At 40.9% G+C, this 16,182-nt stretch overlaps 1 protein-coding gene across 3 annotated transcripts in view; it reads left to right on the top strand.

Annotated features, from left to right (window-relative positions):
- FILIP1 (filamin A interacting protein 1) overlaps window positions 1–16,182 on the top strand; it is a 102,713-nt gene that overhangs the window by 47,089 nt on the left and 39,442 nt on the right. For all 3 annotated transcript variants that reach the window (XM_048297592.1, XM_048297593.1, XM_048297591.1), the window contains 2 exons: window positions 12,839–13,012; window positions 15,093–15,271. In XM_048297592.1, coding sequence (XP_048153549.1) covers window positions 12,839–13,012; window positions 15,093–15,271 — 353 coding nt within the window. The remainder of the gene's footprint in view (window positions 1–12,838; window positions 13,013–15,092; window positions 15,272–16,182) is intronic.

The following is a 16,182-nucleotide window of genomic DNA, read 5'->3' as shown; positions in this document are numbered from 1 at the left end:
AACTAGCCATTGCATTTTAACAATTTTTAAAGGTATTTTAGTATTTTACTGTCTTTCTATCAGAAAACTATGCTTTGTAAATGTAAAGGAAAGGAAAATTCTTTACTGTTTCCATCTTTCTGCTTTCTACTTTTTTTCCCTTTTGTATGGCTACATATTAAAAAATACATTTTTATTCTATAATCACCCTGTTACGTTCTTTTTCCTAAGATCTAAATTTCCCTATTCACTTTTCTTCCCCTCTTTATTTCTCTAGTTGTGACCTTTTTTCTTATTCTACCATTTGTCACTTCCCAACCCAGGCTTTCCTCATCCTTGTACTGCAGATGCATTGACTGACCTGAGAATTCTGGAGATAAAATTGTAGAAGATAAACTGTATATCAAGTCCCAGCATGTAATTTTTTAGGCAAGCACTCCATTCAACCTTTGTTGTTAACTTAGTAAGCTGTGTTTTAAGATGAAGTGAGTTGTTTACTTTGACTACTCCTATTGGAAAGTAGTTCCAGAACTGAAAAGCTTTAATGTTTAGATAACTTCCCCCTTTAATTTCTAATGCAATTTTAATTATATATAGTGAAACCTTTATGAAACTCTGCTATGCAGTGATCCTGTTTTGAAAGCCCACATCTCTCCCTCCTGTCTTTACTGCCTGATGTGTTTGTAGACAGCAGTCTTGCATCCTCTGAGCCTTTGTTTTTGCTGTGCTAGCCGTACCACATCCTTCCAGTTTCCTCTAGGAAAATAGACTCTGCATGCCTTCCATCACCCCTTGACCAGCAGCAGTCACACCCTGGGTTCACCTTTCTGAGTGTCTGTAGCTGGAACTGCGCATGATGCTTGCTGAAGGAGAGAGCTCACTGGTGCCTTGTGCATTTGGTTTAATATTTGCCTTTCTCTTAAGACATGGCATTACTTGGCCTTCCCATCACTTGCCAGTCTGACTAGTACAAGCAAGAGAACTTGACTGTGTAGCTGTTGCAATGTTTTTCTCTCTGTCTCTTTTTTCCTCTTGCTGCATGTAATGCCTCAAACTGCTTTTGTATTGACTTTTCCAAGATGTTGTAACAACATTGTTGGAGGCACCTAGTTGTTGTTTAGTTAAAAACACTGTACAAACTTCTATATTTTTCTTCAGTGCCTTTTCTAATACTCTTGCATTAATATCAATAGATATGGATCTGCCTGAAAGCTCAAGCAAGGAATATGGGATAGATAGGTGGGTAGAAGACAGATGTGTTTCTTGTGCCCAGTACCAAAATCAGAAGAGTAAGCTGGGGCAAGTTGCCTTGGCACCAGAGAAAGCAGTGACAAGAAGGAGTTTCCAAATGGTCATTAGCAAAATAGCAGAGATTAGCAAGCTGCAGGTGAGCCAAGGCAGAAGGAATAGGTAACACCAGGGAAAAGTGCATGTAAGGTATCTGTGAAGTCTTGTTGATTGAATTGAAATAGTTTAGGACTTATGACCATATCATACAGATGAAATACAAATTCCCCAAGAGAAAAACCTTGGCATGTACAGAGCTACAGGGAAAAAGAGAAGATAGGGTTAACGTGAGGAGGGAGGGGTGACTTAAGGAGAATGGAATGAGGGGAAAGAGGCTGGGCAATAGAAGAAAAAGAGTGTAAGCAAAAGGGGAATACAACAGAGATAAATGGAGCCAAGCTAGAGACACGGAAAGTGGGCATAAAAAAGGCAAGAAAATGAAGGGAAAGATGGTATCCACAGTGTAGCAAAATAAGAGCCTAAAAACAAACCCTAAAAATATCAGTCTGGCATATCAGTACAATGAGTTAAAAAATTCTCTCCTCTCTTACTGACCCCTGGTTTGTTTGTGTTTTCCTGGTGAAGAATTCTTTAGCAGCACACACACAAAAAAATGTTTTCAGACCACAGATGCTCTCTTTTATTTTTATTGAATAATTTATAACCAGAGATTAATTTTGTCCAGAATAGTATGGTTTATTTTCTGTAGCTTACATTCACTGCTGTGCAAAGGGCAGAACATACCATAGGAGGAAAGAACTTGTCTAGCAAGTCCCAAAATCATAAAACAGAACCCAGCTGTTTTATGAGAGGAAAAAAAAAAAAAAGGTAAGACAGTATACTGAAATATAGTTAAATTGTGCTATTTAGGCAATTTCCAGCTCCCTCTGAAATTAAGGGCAGAGGTACTATCAACCTTAGTGGTGATAGCCATCCATCTCTTTGGTACCAAAATTGCCTTAGAATTACATGTTTTTCAAAGTAATAATCCTCAATAAAATATCACTGTCATTGGACAGCTGTAGCCTGAAGACCTCTTTCACAGACACTTCACAAAAACATCCTTCTCTATTAATGCCTGAGCTGTACTTAACAGAGCTACATCTATTGTGTTAGTTAGGCTTGAAGGATCAGAAGAGAGAGGAATAATTGGCAAGTGTCTCTGACCCACTGAACATCTTATCTAGAATGGAAGGAAGAGTATGAATAGCTTGGGGTTTTTTTCCAAAAATTCTAAGTCTTCTGTTCAAAACAACATAATTTCCCACAACCACCTTTTTAAAGTTTTGGTCTTGTTCCAAACTGATCCTCTCTTGCAAGATTTAAAAATTAATTTTAAATAACTGATATAAGTTGATTATTTATTTTTCTTTTTATTTACACTTAATAGAAATTGTATACTCAGTGCAACAGTAATGAAAAAGTTTGCATCTTTCTCATTTTTCTTAAGAGAAGGTTCACTCTGTGAGAGAGCACATGGCCAATCCTTTTGCAATCTATGTTAAATGCATGATCTCTCTGGCTTTAAAATATCTGAGATTCTTTGGAGAGCTTGCAATGAGCATATGTCTTATGTGTCATAATGCTGTCCAGTACTCTGAGTCACCAGTTGTTAATTTAACGTTGCAGTGGTAGATGAATCTGTTTTTATTAACTTGCTGCCCCAGTTGTGTATTTATTAAGTTTTTGTCTCTCATTCTCTAGCTGAGGATCAGATAAGGTCTTGACTCTAGACAGATTATTTTTCTCCCAAAATAAGCTTTAATAAAAGCAAATACAAGTCTTTACATAATAATTGTGCCAACACGGCAGAGAAAGTGTCTTGTTTCTAGGGTTAAAGGCTCCACCTATTGGTTGACTAAAGAGAAAGAAATGTAAGATTTTCACATAGAAAACTGTGGGTCCTACTGAACATCCCGTGTCTTGCCACATCTTACAAAATTGCTGGCTTGAGTGCAGAATTTTGCATGATGTCCAAAATAAAGTGAACTCAGTGACTTATTTCAGAGGGTTGTGCAGATGTGACACCCAAAATGATGCACTACTGAGGGAGGCACTATGAAGGGAAGTCCTTTCCTGAGACAGGAAGGGTTTGGATTTTGCAAGTGATGTCTTTCTTATCCTGGAAATTATTGGTTTTCTTTGCAAAAAACCAGCATAAATTCTTCCATATCAGAAAAATGAGTGGAACTGAACTAACTCACAGTTCCATGGTAACTTCCAGACATTTGTCACCTTCAAGTTTAAACAAGTTAGAAAGAGAAATACTGATGTGGCCTCATAATGAAACCCCAATTCTCCTGTATTGGCTCAGGCAATCTCAGCAGTTCAGGTAAAATATCTTTTTGAAGGGCTGCAGAGTCATTCCTGGAAATGCAGTGGGAGGATGGAGAGGGGAAAGGATGTCCAGCTGGGGCTTGGGGAGGGCAAAGGGAAGGATAGACACTGGGGGGAATCAGGGGGATTTTGGAGACTACTGGAGGCTGTGAGGGCATCGTGGGCATGGCTGGGAGCTCTCACTCTGTGCCTTTCATTGCCCACCCTCTCTAGTTGCTTCACACCAAGAGTTTGTGCCACTTCTCTTGTTTCCTCTGACGACTCCTCCGTTCAAATAATTGGCTACGCTGGTGAGTGCTTGCAGTAATGCAGTCCTACTGTTCTTGCCTGTTCATCAGCCACCAGTAATTTGAATGCACGTTGTGTAGCACAGAGTACTCAAAAACATCTTGTTGAAGCCAACAAAATGCTTGGACAAGAGAGAAAGTTGTGTATACAGTTTATTACACATGTACACACACTTAGGTCTGTTAGTGTCCCACATGCTCCTGTCTCCACAAAGGAGGCAGAAGGATTGCCTCTGATTTCATCATCCTGGTGGATACAGCCCTGCTGGCTCCAGCTTGTCTTGCTCCATCCTGCTCCTTGTGTGCTTGTTGCTGCCAGAAGGCAGCAAGATCACTGTGGAAAAAAAATGCCTGGGCTGATTTGTTCCTCTTGGAGACAGGGTACTCACAGCAGTAGCTTCAAGTACATCCCTGAAATTCAGGTCAGAGCACCTAATTTCAGATGCTTCTGTTCCTTATACCATCAATGTAGCACTTGCAAAGAGCAATTTAGACAAGATGAGTTGCATGTCTAATGAAGATCTTTTTAGTTTCCAATGGATTTCAACAAATTGGATGATAGTATAGAAGAGCATGAACCTGGAGGAAATAAAAGAATATAACAAATGGGGAAAAATTAGTAGGAAAACAATTATATTGATGTTAGAGTGCCATATTTTTTGTAGTATTCATAGCATATCTAGATCTTGTATATACTTGGGAATTAAATCTCATTCATGAGAAATATTATTCCCTTATGGAATGGAAATTGGAGCATGGTGGGGTTAATTTTCTGTGTGAAGCACAGGAAAGAGGTCCATGATCCATGGATCACTTGTGTCTTGGTCTAGACTTGTTAATAGGGCCAGATTATAACAGAAGAAAGAGGAAAATAAATGCTTTTTCTCTTATTGCCCTTTCATTAGTCACTTCTTTTTCCTCTTAAAGAGCTGCTAACTGATCACAAAATAAGTTCTGGTTACAAAAGGAGCATGGCAACTTGATGGCTAGTTGGATCAATCTGTGATTTCTGCTTGCTGCTGGGCTTCAGGTCATGTGAAAAATATTACACGGGTAATGTTGGTTGAGACAAAATCTTTATGACTGGATACAGCAAACCCAAAACAGTGGGTTAAGCCATTGTGAGGCATTGCTGGAGCATGTAGAACACATCCCAACATGCAGATTCACGCACTTAACTTAACAGTGGACCCCTCGCCTTGGTGTCTCTGTGCTGACTGGATCATGACACTGTAATTCTATCTGCTGCAGTAACTGCCCCACGGCTTGATAATATCAAGCAAAGCACTCTTTCAGTGTGAAAAGACAAGACAGGGTATCCCAGACCATAATAATTCTGAAAACGTCAAGCAGTGTGGAGTTAATACTTCTCAGGGCCTTGCCATGGGAATTTTGCTGGCTGTGGCCCAGGCTACAGATAATTAATTATGTCAGTGAAAGGCTCTGGTGGCCTGTTTTCTTCAGAAAAAAAGTGACATCATCCATGGAGCGCTCTGGCAATAAAGCAGAACAAAGCTATGTGGGCAGGAAATAACAGACAGATGTCTTCTAGTGCTCATTTGATCTGTTTCGAAGCTTGCTGGAAGAAGAAATACATTGCTCAGTGCTGCTTCTCCTCAGCTCTGCAATCTTTAGCAAGGACTTTTTCAAACATAAGAGGCCAAATTAACTTCTGATGTAATTCTTCTGGAGCCACTTCAGAAGATTTATGCAGTGGATGAGCTGGTCTATCATGTGCCTCTTCTCCAGTATTGATTTTAGAAGAGCTTTCTGAGTTATCACTGAAAGATAGCACACAATAAAATTAAATACAGGGTATCACTCCAAAGGCTTCATACAAGGCCAGAAAGTTCTGCACAGTGTGGAGAAGATAGAACAGTTCTGTTTAATATCCTCAGGGTCATGAGGGATCATCTGTATTTCTGGATGTATATTTCACTTACCCTTTGTACAAAATCAACAATCAACAATGATCACTTTCCATCACTGAAGCCATCTCTTTACCTCCAGAGTACACTGTGTACCTAGACTTGGATACAGAAAAGTTAAAACAAATTCATGCAAGTGAAATTCACAGTTTCAAGTATCAGGAAATTAAGCTAAGATGAAAGGCGAGAAAAAACTTTGCTGTACATAAAGTCCTCTTTGCAAGAAAAACTATGTATTCATGTTGCTGGTGCAGCCTTACTTTGACTCCAGTGTGCAGTTTTGGTGCCACAATATAAGAGCATGTCCAAAATTAGAGCATGTCCAAAAGACAGCTATGAAGATGGTGAAGGGTTTAGAGGGGAAACCATAGAGCAGCTGGAGTCCCTTGGTTTGTTCAGTCTGGAGGAGACTGAGGGGAGATCTCATCACATTCTACAACTTTGTCATGAGGGAGAGAGGAGGGCAGACACTGATCTCTTTTCTGTGGTGACCAGTGGCAGGACCTGAGGGAATGGCCTGAAGTTTTATCAGGGGAGGTTTAGGTTGGATATCAGGAAAAGATTCTTTCACCCAGAGGGTGGCTGGGCACTGAACAGGCTCCCCAGGGAAGTGGTCACAGCACCAACCTGACAGAGTTCAAGGAGTGTTTGGACAATGCTCTCAGGCACCTGCTGTGATTCTTAGGACTGTCCTGTCCCGAGGCAGGGCCAGGATTTGGACTTGATGATCCTTGTGGGTCCCTTCCAACTCAGGACATCTATGATTCTATGATTTTATGTAATTAGCCAGGATTTTACATGGCTATTATCACTGAGCAAGTGATACAAACAAGGCTGCTTCAGATATCTGGTATAGGAGAAAAAAAATATTTACTGAATTTTTAGCAAAAAGGAGCTTTGTATGATGCAATATTCAGGAGAGCATCTGACTTCCCTGCTTTGAAACATGCTTTGTACGGTAAGTATAACTGTTCGGGAAGGCAAATTGCCACCCAGTCATTATAGCAGTATGAAGGGCTAGAGTGAGCAACCAGGCCTTTAACAAAAGTGTCATTCCAGCAGTCAGGAGTAGTTTTGATTATGTTCTGCATGCATACATCTTTAAAGTATTATGACACAAAATTATGAAAGTACACTTTCCTTCTAATTATTTTTGTTTCCTCTTAAGATAAGAAAGAAGGGGAGTTAGTGGTCTTAAACAGGGACAAGTGGATTAGTGTTAGGAAAGTTTTTCAGATACAGGTATTTGAGTACACCTGCCTGAAGATGCTTTCTTTCATTAAAGTCAACTAACCAAGCTACGGATATCCACTTTCTGAGGTCTCTAATGGGACTTTTCAGAAATACAGCTATTCCTGCCCTGATGGCAACACAGCATGTCCTGGATAGCACAGAAAGCAGTGTGAGACCATTCTCCTGATCTCCCTCTGGATGCCTTGAGTGTGATGTTTATTAACTCTGGGTGAAACATTTGTAAAGCCTACTGGAATTTAGGAAATCAGTCACTGGTAAGACCCCAACATTACATGGATAACCTGTGACCTTATCTAGTTTCGGATGCTGAACAGAGCAGCTGTTGCGCTATAAATAACCTGAACTGTGTGCGATGCAAGGAACAACAACACAAGTAGAAGTAAAGGCTCCTCTCTGTGGTTTTGGTGGTTTTTTTTCATCATTAACCACTGGCAAGACAAATACAACTTCATAAATATTAAACATCTGCTACTTAGTGCACTTCCTTGCGTAGGTATGACAAAGTGCCTTCATAACCAGAAAAGAAATACTCAAAAGCTGGAAATATCAGACTGCCCAAATATTACATAATTGCATTTCTTGTAAATGCTGCTCCTGAGTTTTCAAAACTTCTTTCATCTAATTAAGAGGATTGTTGTCATGTTACTGAAATATTGAGGTTTCTCTAAAGTAGTTAGATGCCTCCAAATGTGGAGCTATGAAGGTAATAGTTACCAGTAACTGATTTTGAGAGAGACACACTATGAATTTGCAGGAAGGTTACTTATTAAAAAAAATCAGGAGAAGAGTTTAGGACATGTACCGGCAAATGATCTTGAGTTGGGTTTTACTCTTAGCTGACAGTGATTACTTCGACTCCATTCAGCCCATCTTGAATACAACTGAATTTTTTTCCCGATTTACTAGATGCCTTATATGAAACGAGTTTGATCAGTTCATTCCCATTTCCCAGGTGACAAATGGCCTGCGGCAAAAATTCCCCGTTTAGTGGGTGCTGAGTTTTGTCAGCAGGCTCATGGGAGAGGCCAAAGACTGTGGGAATGGGGAGAGAGGGCTGTAGTAAATTGGCAGGGCAGGGCATGAGGAGGAAGCACGTCTGAACGCCCAGCTTGTGTAACAGTCTTTCCATTGACCAAGAATCTCGTTGCTAGGCTGCCGGACCCCTTTTACAAGCAGCAGAGTCAAGCTATTGTTTCCTAAATAGTTTCAATTTTATGCAGAAACCTCTTTACATCCTTTCTATATCTTTTAAATATTTTACTAGGCACGTAGTAAAGTGAGGTTTGGAACACAGCCCCCTCCTCCGCTCAAGTTGGTGAGCGAAAGAAAGTCCTTCTACTTTAGTCTGCCAAAAAGTGAGTGTTTCAGGATAGCCCTGCAATGAGTGGGCCCTTGTCAGCCTTCCATCTGGGCAAGTAGCATGCACTCATGAGAGAAGGGGAGCATTGTCTTGGATTTCCCAGTTAGTAATGAAGACCCCACCTCTTAGGTAAGTGCACTCATGAGTGGGGAATAGAAGGGAGGGAAAGGAGAGCAGGAAAACTTTGTGGGACAGCAGTGCTCCACAGCACCTCAGCCCCCCCAAGGGTGTACTCAAGAACTGAAGTCATCAACCTTTAGATTTTGGCACCTCCAGTAAAAATAAAACAAGGCTTAGACATAGGTCAACTTTGCAGTTCCTCTATCAGCAGCAGTAACTGAAGGAGTTAAAATAGTACATCTTTGATTTGTCTTTATTGCTTCTACTACTTAGAGAATCAGGTACTTGGGACACTTTATTAATGAAAAAGTCTCTTTATTTCAAGAACTCACAGTCTGAAGAGTATAGATAGAAAGTTAGCTTGGAGTTTTCTGCAGGACAATTGAAGTAATAAAAAACCAATAAAAGTAAATTTTTTAAATTCCGTATTTTGACTTTAAAGAGCTTCTCTAACTAATTGCAGTCTTCTGGACTTTTGCAAATAAGTTTCATTGTGTTACAAGCTGTTGCAATATGTGGTCTTCTCAAGCCTGGATGCTCTTTCTCATCACAGCACCAACAAAACAAAACAAAACAAGAACAGGACTTGAGAGATGGTTTTCCTGTGCCAAACATCATGTTCCTTCTACCAAAACAGCTAAAGACTGTTCTCTGGGTTTCATATGCAAGTTTACTTGCAGTTTGAAATATCTTCCTTGTGTTTGTCTCCTAGCTTATGATTTATGCAAAACAGCACTGTGCTCTGGGACAAGGGAGGCACCAGCAGTAGATGTTCGTCAGTCGAAACAACTTGCCAGCAAAGTCCCCTCTTCTTAGCTAGGGCCCCCCACTTTGAGCCTCTCATGCCTCTTCACAGGTACGAATTTTAAAGTAGCCCCAGTGTTCCTCTGCAGGATTTTTCTGACTTGTTTTCTGAAAATGGTCTGTTTCCCGAAGATCACTATACATTGGAAGAAAACATCTCTATCTGACCTCTCTTCTAGTTGTTTCAGGGGATTAGTCATTGGGAGAAACATGAAATCACAAGATACACAGGCATGCTGTTTCAGCTCCTTCCCTCTATATTATCCTGAGGAGTTTCAGAGAGACTAACTGGGATTCACAAACCCAGAGGCTGATGGAAAATTAGGACATTGCCTGGATCTCTCTCTGGCCTAGGTTATCTGCCATTCAGAATCTCCCTATGATGGAGCTTGTTTCTGACCAAATAAAAGCAAATTTGCCTCCAGTTTATTATTAGCATTAGGTTCCCTTTTTGGTCCAGTGCTTCCTAGCAACCTGTGTGTCTGTTTGCCAGTTTGTTTTTAAAAAACTGTTATCATAACTGAAACAGAGTACTTGGTGAATTAACCAATACCCTTGAAAAGATAACGATAGGAGAAATGGCTGAGCCCAGAAAAGGCAGAAGGCACCTTGCCACATCAACACCATCCAAATCTGAAGGGCCAGCAGAGTGCAGGGTACCAAAGAAGGTGTACAGGAGAGGGCAGCTGACTGTGTCCCTAGTGATGGTGCCACCCAGCCTAATTCTGGGCTAGGTACCCTCCCCATGGGCTGCAACAAGGGGTGTTCAGTGCTGACAGTCCTACCCTGTTCCCTTGGAGCTAGGTGTGTCACTGCTTCCCTTTAAAGATGAAGAAATGAATATGTTCTTTTCTTCAAAGCTCTGAACTGAGGTTGGGCACCTATTTTCCTTCTGGGGGTGTCAGTTCCTCCATTAAGCATCATCCACTCTCCTGGCTTGGCTCCCTCTTGCTTAAGTCCCTTTGGCTTTTGGGGGACCCAAATCTCTAGCATCCAGAAGCCTTTCTTAGCTATCAGGGACATTCTTAGCTGTTTCAGGGACTTGTGCTGAAGTTGCTCCATTTTAATTGTGAGTGATGACAGGCTAATGAGGCCTGAAGGAAAGTCAGGCAGTGCACAACTGAACAGGGGCCGGGGCACTCGCTGGGCAGAGCAGCTGCCTCCACTAGCTATTTCTGTATCAAATAACCATTGCAGGGACGGGAGTCCAGCTCTTTGCTCTGCCTATTCACAATGTTAAATTACCAATCCTGAGCTGTCTCTGTCTGCTCTGCCTAGCCTTGTCAGTGTTTAATTATGCCATCCAGGGGCCAACAGCTTCAACATGAGAGAATAAACTCATCCTCCTCCCCTCCCAAATAGCTTAGGGTCTGAGGTGTGCCTGTCCCTCAGGAATGGACTGTGTGGGGCCTGAAGCTTTGTGTGCTGAAAATCAAAACAAAAAGACATTTCAACATGATTGGCTGTGTGCCTTGGTGCAGAAGGTAGAAGGGAGCTGCTCCCTCATCCCTCTGTGTTCGTGCTCCCTTTGCACAGTGCTTTCCCTGAGCATGCCTGTGGCACAGGGCCCTTGCTTTGAGGCACACAGCAGGATACCGAATTACTTCATAGGGCCAGGATGAAGGTATGGCCTCAAAACTGCCTCTTCCTAAAAGGGCTTAAGACAACACATCATAAAATCTCGATATTTATAAATCCCTCCATACTCCCATGCTTGAACTTTTTTATTGAACTTTTTAAGGGCTTTTTTTTCAATATAAAAGCATTGGCATCATGGTGATGAAGACACTAAGACATCTGTTATCACTACAGGGATAGAAAAAAGTAATACATTCACAAACCTTTCTAGAACTTTCCTTAAATAATATTTTTCCTGTACTGAGAGTGGCACAGTCTCAGGATGTGATGTAGTGAGGTGTATATGCTCTTCTGCCTTTCTTTGGGACTAGCTCACATAATTCACTTAGCTGTAACATCCATGAGTGATGAACCTTTCCCACTCTCATTTTGAAATAACATGAATACCATTCCAATTTGTATTTTTTACCTTGCAGCCATGCGCAAAGATTTTACTTAAGGTTACAAAATGTTATACAGTGTAATTGGGCTAGTTCTTAATTAGATGTCATGATCTTTGCTTCAAGTTCATTATTTATTTTCATGTTAGACTATTTTAAATGAAAAAAAAAAATTAAAGGGTCTGCTATTACCCAAAATTATTTTCTTGCTCATTTTAACAGCAGGTAGTTTTGTAGAGCTGTGATGCCTCTATGGTTCTGGGTAAAGATTTAAGATTTGCTACAGGGATGAATTGAATGCTGTTATGAGTGGCACAGGAAAGAGTGAAGAGTTGGTCAGTTCATAAATCTTAAAACAGTCATTGCTTACATAGGAGCAGAATTTGTAAAGGATTTTTTCCTAAAATGTCTGAACCTTTCCTTAGCCCTTAAGTTAGTTCCCAAGCCCACAGGGGTTGACAGAAGGGCAGGAAAGAGAAAAATGCCCATACTCTTCTCCTCCCCTATCCATTTGCATTTGTGGGAAAGATGGTCTCTAGGGAAATCCAGGAGCTCCCTTCTGCCCACCAAAAACTTGCAGGTTTTACAGTCCCTCCCTGGACCATGGCCTCATAAACATGCCTTGAAAGACAAGCAGGTGCCCTGCCCCCATTTTACAGATGGCTTAACAGGTGTTGGCAAGTATCATTAGAAACAGAGCCCTGGCTTAAGCGTTTGTCCACAGCATAGCCCTAAAATGCCCCTTATTCATAGCCAGGGGGCCTTGCAGAGCTGTCTGGTCATGCTGAGATGTTTGCTCATGCTGCCTGAAACTGGGGGCTTCCACCTGGGGCAGGGAGCAGGAGCTGGGCCCTGGGCCAGCCCCAGCTCCGGCAGCACAGCCATCCTCCACTGCTGGGGGATGTGCTCTGACTTTCCATGTCTGACACCAGTTATGCTGGTTAAATGGGGTCTGCAACATGTCTAGGGTTTTGTTTAAAGAAGAAAACCTAAAAATAATTATTTTAGAAGTTACATGAAAAGACTATTTAGTCACAAATTCAGCTAGGGAGTGACTAGGAAGTAGCTGTCTGAGAAATATTAGTTCAGCTCACTGGTGCTGCTTGTTCTACTCATTTCCTTATCCCCTTCAGGGAACAGCATGGGCAACAAATAAGATCCAGTATATGAAGAATAATGATGTCCCCTGGCTATAGCTGCAACTCAGATAAAAATTCATAGCATTCAAATGTAATGTCATGCAGGAACAGAATAAATCATCCCTTAAAGGACAAAATTTGTATTGCAGAGTTCATGCTTACTCTGATATCTCCCAAAATTTTTATATTTGTATTGACAGCCCATCATTTTTCTAATTTATTTTATTTTTGTGTATGCAGTCTGTACATATGAAATACCCCTATTTTCCCTGCATTCCCTGTTGGCTAATAGGTTGACTTATGGTAGTGATTTGCAATATTACAGGCAAGGGAGGATGTGATCCACATGCTGAAGACAGAGAAAACCAAACCGGAAGTTTTAGAAGCTCATTATGGGTCTGCAACTCCAGAGAATGTGCTTCGAGTGCTACACAGGGATGCCATCCTTGCCCAAGAAAAGTCTATAGGGGAAGACGTCTATGAGAAACCAATTTCAGAGGTAACAACTTCTTGATTGACAACATTATGTATGTGCAGGGGGAAGCCTAACCAGAAGTGAGACTCCATATATTTTGGATGTGTGAAAAGCATGCAAGAGACATATATACAGATATAATACACAGAATTTGTACACTGAAAACAAAATCTTGTTCACTCATATGCAGAATAATTTGTAAGCGAAGTCACTGGATTTGAACACAAACCATAAAGAGGCTGTATGCTTCCTAGGGCTGGTGCTGTTAAGCAAGGCCAAAATCTTTGGGCGTTAAATTTCTGGTTTTTAAATGCCTTTCAATTATAGGCTTCAACCCCTACTGCTCACAGCACTGGTAACTTCTCTTTGATTTTCTTGGCATAGTAGAACACTGTCTTGAGGGTAGTTAAGAAAAGAAGACCTTTAGAGATTGACTTTGACCATATTTATGCAATGATTAATCCATATTCATTTTAGATCACTTACACTCTAGGACTGCAAAGTCAGCTCAGCCTCTAAAGGGACTTACAGGACTCCTTGCTTTAAAATTTAAGCAATAAATGAATGTCAAGTAGACCTGAGAATTAGACTAGACCTGAGAATGTCTGAGGCCAGTGTGAATGCCAAAATAAACAGCCATTGCTCCTGTTCATAGTTTCGTAACAGTCCAGGTCATGGGGAAGGAGCATGCAACAACATACAGTGTAACATACTATAGAGCCCGTCCAAATCTTCATAGTTCATCCAATTAGAACATTAAATTTGTTCACCAGGAGTTGTGTCTACCATGGGATATCTTTGTACTGTGTATTCTCACTGAAACATCTCCTGGAACTTTTGGGATAATAGTAAATAAGGAAATCAAACCTTAGTATGTGGGAGCATACATAAAATACTGTCAAACAAGATTAAAAGAGCTTAGCAAGGCCTTTTCCTAAAGAATATGATAACTTGACAGGAACTTCAGTGTAAAACTTTCGTCATGTGCAGATTCACAAGGCTTATGTTGAAATAATATAGAAAAATTACGTGCAAAAGATCTCAAAAGCTGAACCCGACCTGGCTCTTTTATAAAATGCAATAACTGTTTGACTGCTATGGTCAGCTTTTGGAGAATAAATTGCCATGGTCCTCCTGCTCTCTTCTTTCCCCCAGTTTGCTGAGATACCCTGTGAAAGAAACAACAGCAGCTTGGGGCAGCTGGGGCTGAGGAAGATGAGATTCTCACAGGGTAAGGGTTGGGGGTGGGCAGAGCAGGCTCTGCCAGCCACTGTGCCAGGTGCAGGCAACCAGACAAGCACCAAGGCTGAAGGCTGCTTTGGCAGGGAGGAGGCTGGAGTTTGTCATCTGCACCCAAGAAACAGCAAAAGGAGCAACATGAATAGCTGTGGTGGATTTGGAATGCCATGGCAACTTTTTAGACATACTTCCCTGGTTTTAATGTTTGCTTGAATAATAATTGGAATATTAAATTAATAAAAAAATGCAGAAGACAAGAAAGGTTGTGTATAAAGAAAGAGAATTTCTGTCAAAAAACAGGCTGAGGGGAAACCCCTAGGGCTATAATCAATTGTATTTGGTAATGTAAAACTGAATCTGGACTGAATCTAAATAATTTGGATCTTTTATCTCAGCAGTCTTACAGGTATGTTAAAGATGTATAGCTCAAATTTCAGCCTTCAGACTACACTTTATGCTCCCCATGCAAGTGTCTACTCCCCATACAGGTGTGTGAAGTCAGGCTCCCAGGATCTGAGGTCTGAGCTACAGCCTTTTCCCTGTGAAATGAAGAAAGTGTTCATAGCACCTCACCACAGGGGAAATTCTGCACTGCAACAATATTATTTGTTACGCTAAAGCTAAGTGAAGTTCTGTCCTTTGTGTATCTGAAAACTGTGTAAATGTTTATTGCTAATATGTCATCCAAATAAATCATTACTTTCAGGGGGCAGTTATTCTTATTTCTAGTCACTGCTTTATGTAAAACCCAAGACATAAAATTACGGGACTTGCATTTACCAAACACAACATTGTTGGTTAATAAATCAGATGAAGTAAGCAAGGAGACCTTTAAAACAGTCTGCTCTTCTTTCCTACAATCCAGCTGGACAGACTTGAAGAAAAGCAGAAAGAGACATACCGGCGCATGCTGGAACAGCTCCTGTTGGCAGAAAAGTGCCATCGTCGCACAGTTTACGAGCTAGAAAATGAGAAACATAAGCATACAGATTACATGAACAAGAGCGATGACTTTACCAACCTCTTGGAACAGGAGCGGGAGAGGTGAGTGCAAAGACTACCCCCAGTGTCCCAATGCTTGTCCCTTCACCAGTGACACGGCCTGGTATTTTCTGTGTTTAACCTAAACTTATGCGTAAAACATCTGTAAATGTTGGTCCACTCATCTCACTTGTAAGCATGTTACTGTGCAAGTCTGGAGCTGGAGGAATACCACTGAATGTTCCTGTAGTGTGAGCTTGAATTAAGAAACAAATTTGTTTTGAATTAGTCATGCCTGTTTTGGGTTCACCTCCAGGTAGCTTTTGATCAGATGTTATTTATGCTGGCTAAGGTTGAGACTGGCTTGCTTAGCTAAGCACTAAGTTTTGTGAAGGATGGAGCACTGTTGTCACAGCAGGAGGGCAGGGTAAGGAAAACCACAACACGCATTAGGATACTGGCACACAAGTGGTGGGACTCTGCCATGCCCTTTGCATTTAGGCTTGCAAAGTCACAAACCATTTGCATTCTTTTTCATATTTTTGAAGACGTGTGCCTCAGGCAAGTTATGTTTCCCCTGGAAGAAAATACTATCATGCATTACCAAATGTGCCCAGCCTGTGGTAGACTATCTGCAGTGCTCATCTCACACTCTCATACACACCACATTTCTTTTTTTCAAGTGTTTATCCAGCTTGTTGGACAAGTAATTTGTTCTCTGTGTCTCTAAGAAAAGAAAGATCACCTACCTTAGCTGAAGACTGAGCACTCAGCAACAGTCTCAGTTTTTCAATATGAAATTTTTGTGCTTACACCAAATTGCTTGAAATCAATCCATGTTGTATTTCTTCCTTTTTTTTTTTTTTTTTTTTAAAGGAAAGGCTCTAAGAAAAATACTTAAGGCAAGTTCAAAGAAGAAATGCTTTTGAGGAAACCACAGGCTTGTGGCAGACATTTGCAAAATGCCAGGAGCA

The sequence above is a fragment of the Corvus hawaiiensis genome, chromosome 3 (genome assembly GCF_020740725.1).
Source record: "Corvus hawaiiensis isolate bCorHaw1 chromosome 3, bCorHaw1.pri.cur, whole genome shotgun sequence".
NCBI lineage: Eukaryota > Metazoa > Chordata > Aves > Passeriformes > Corvidae > Corvus > Corvus hawaiiensis.
Note: the sequence above shows the minus strand (reverse complement) of the source record. Positions and strands in the feature narration are given on the sequence as shown.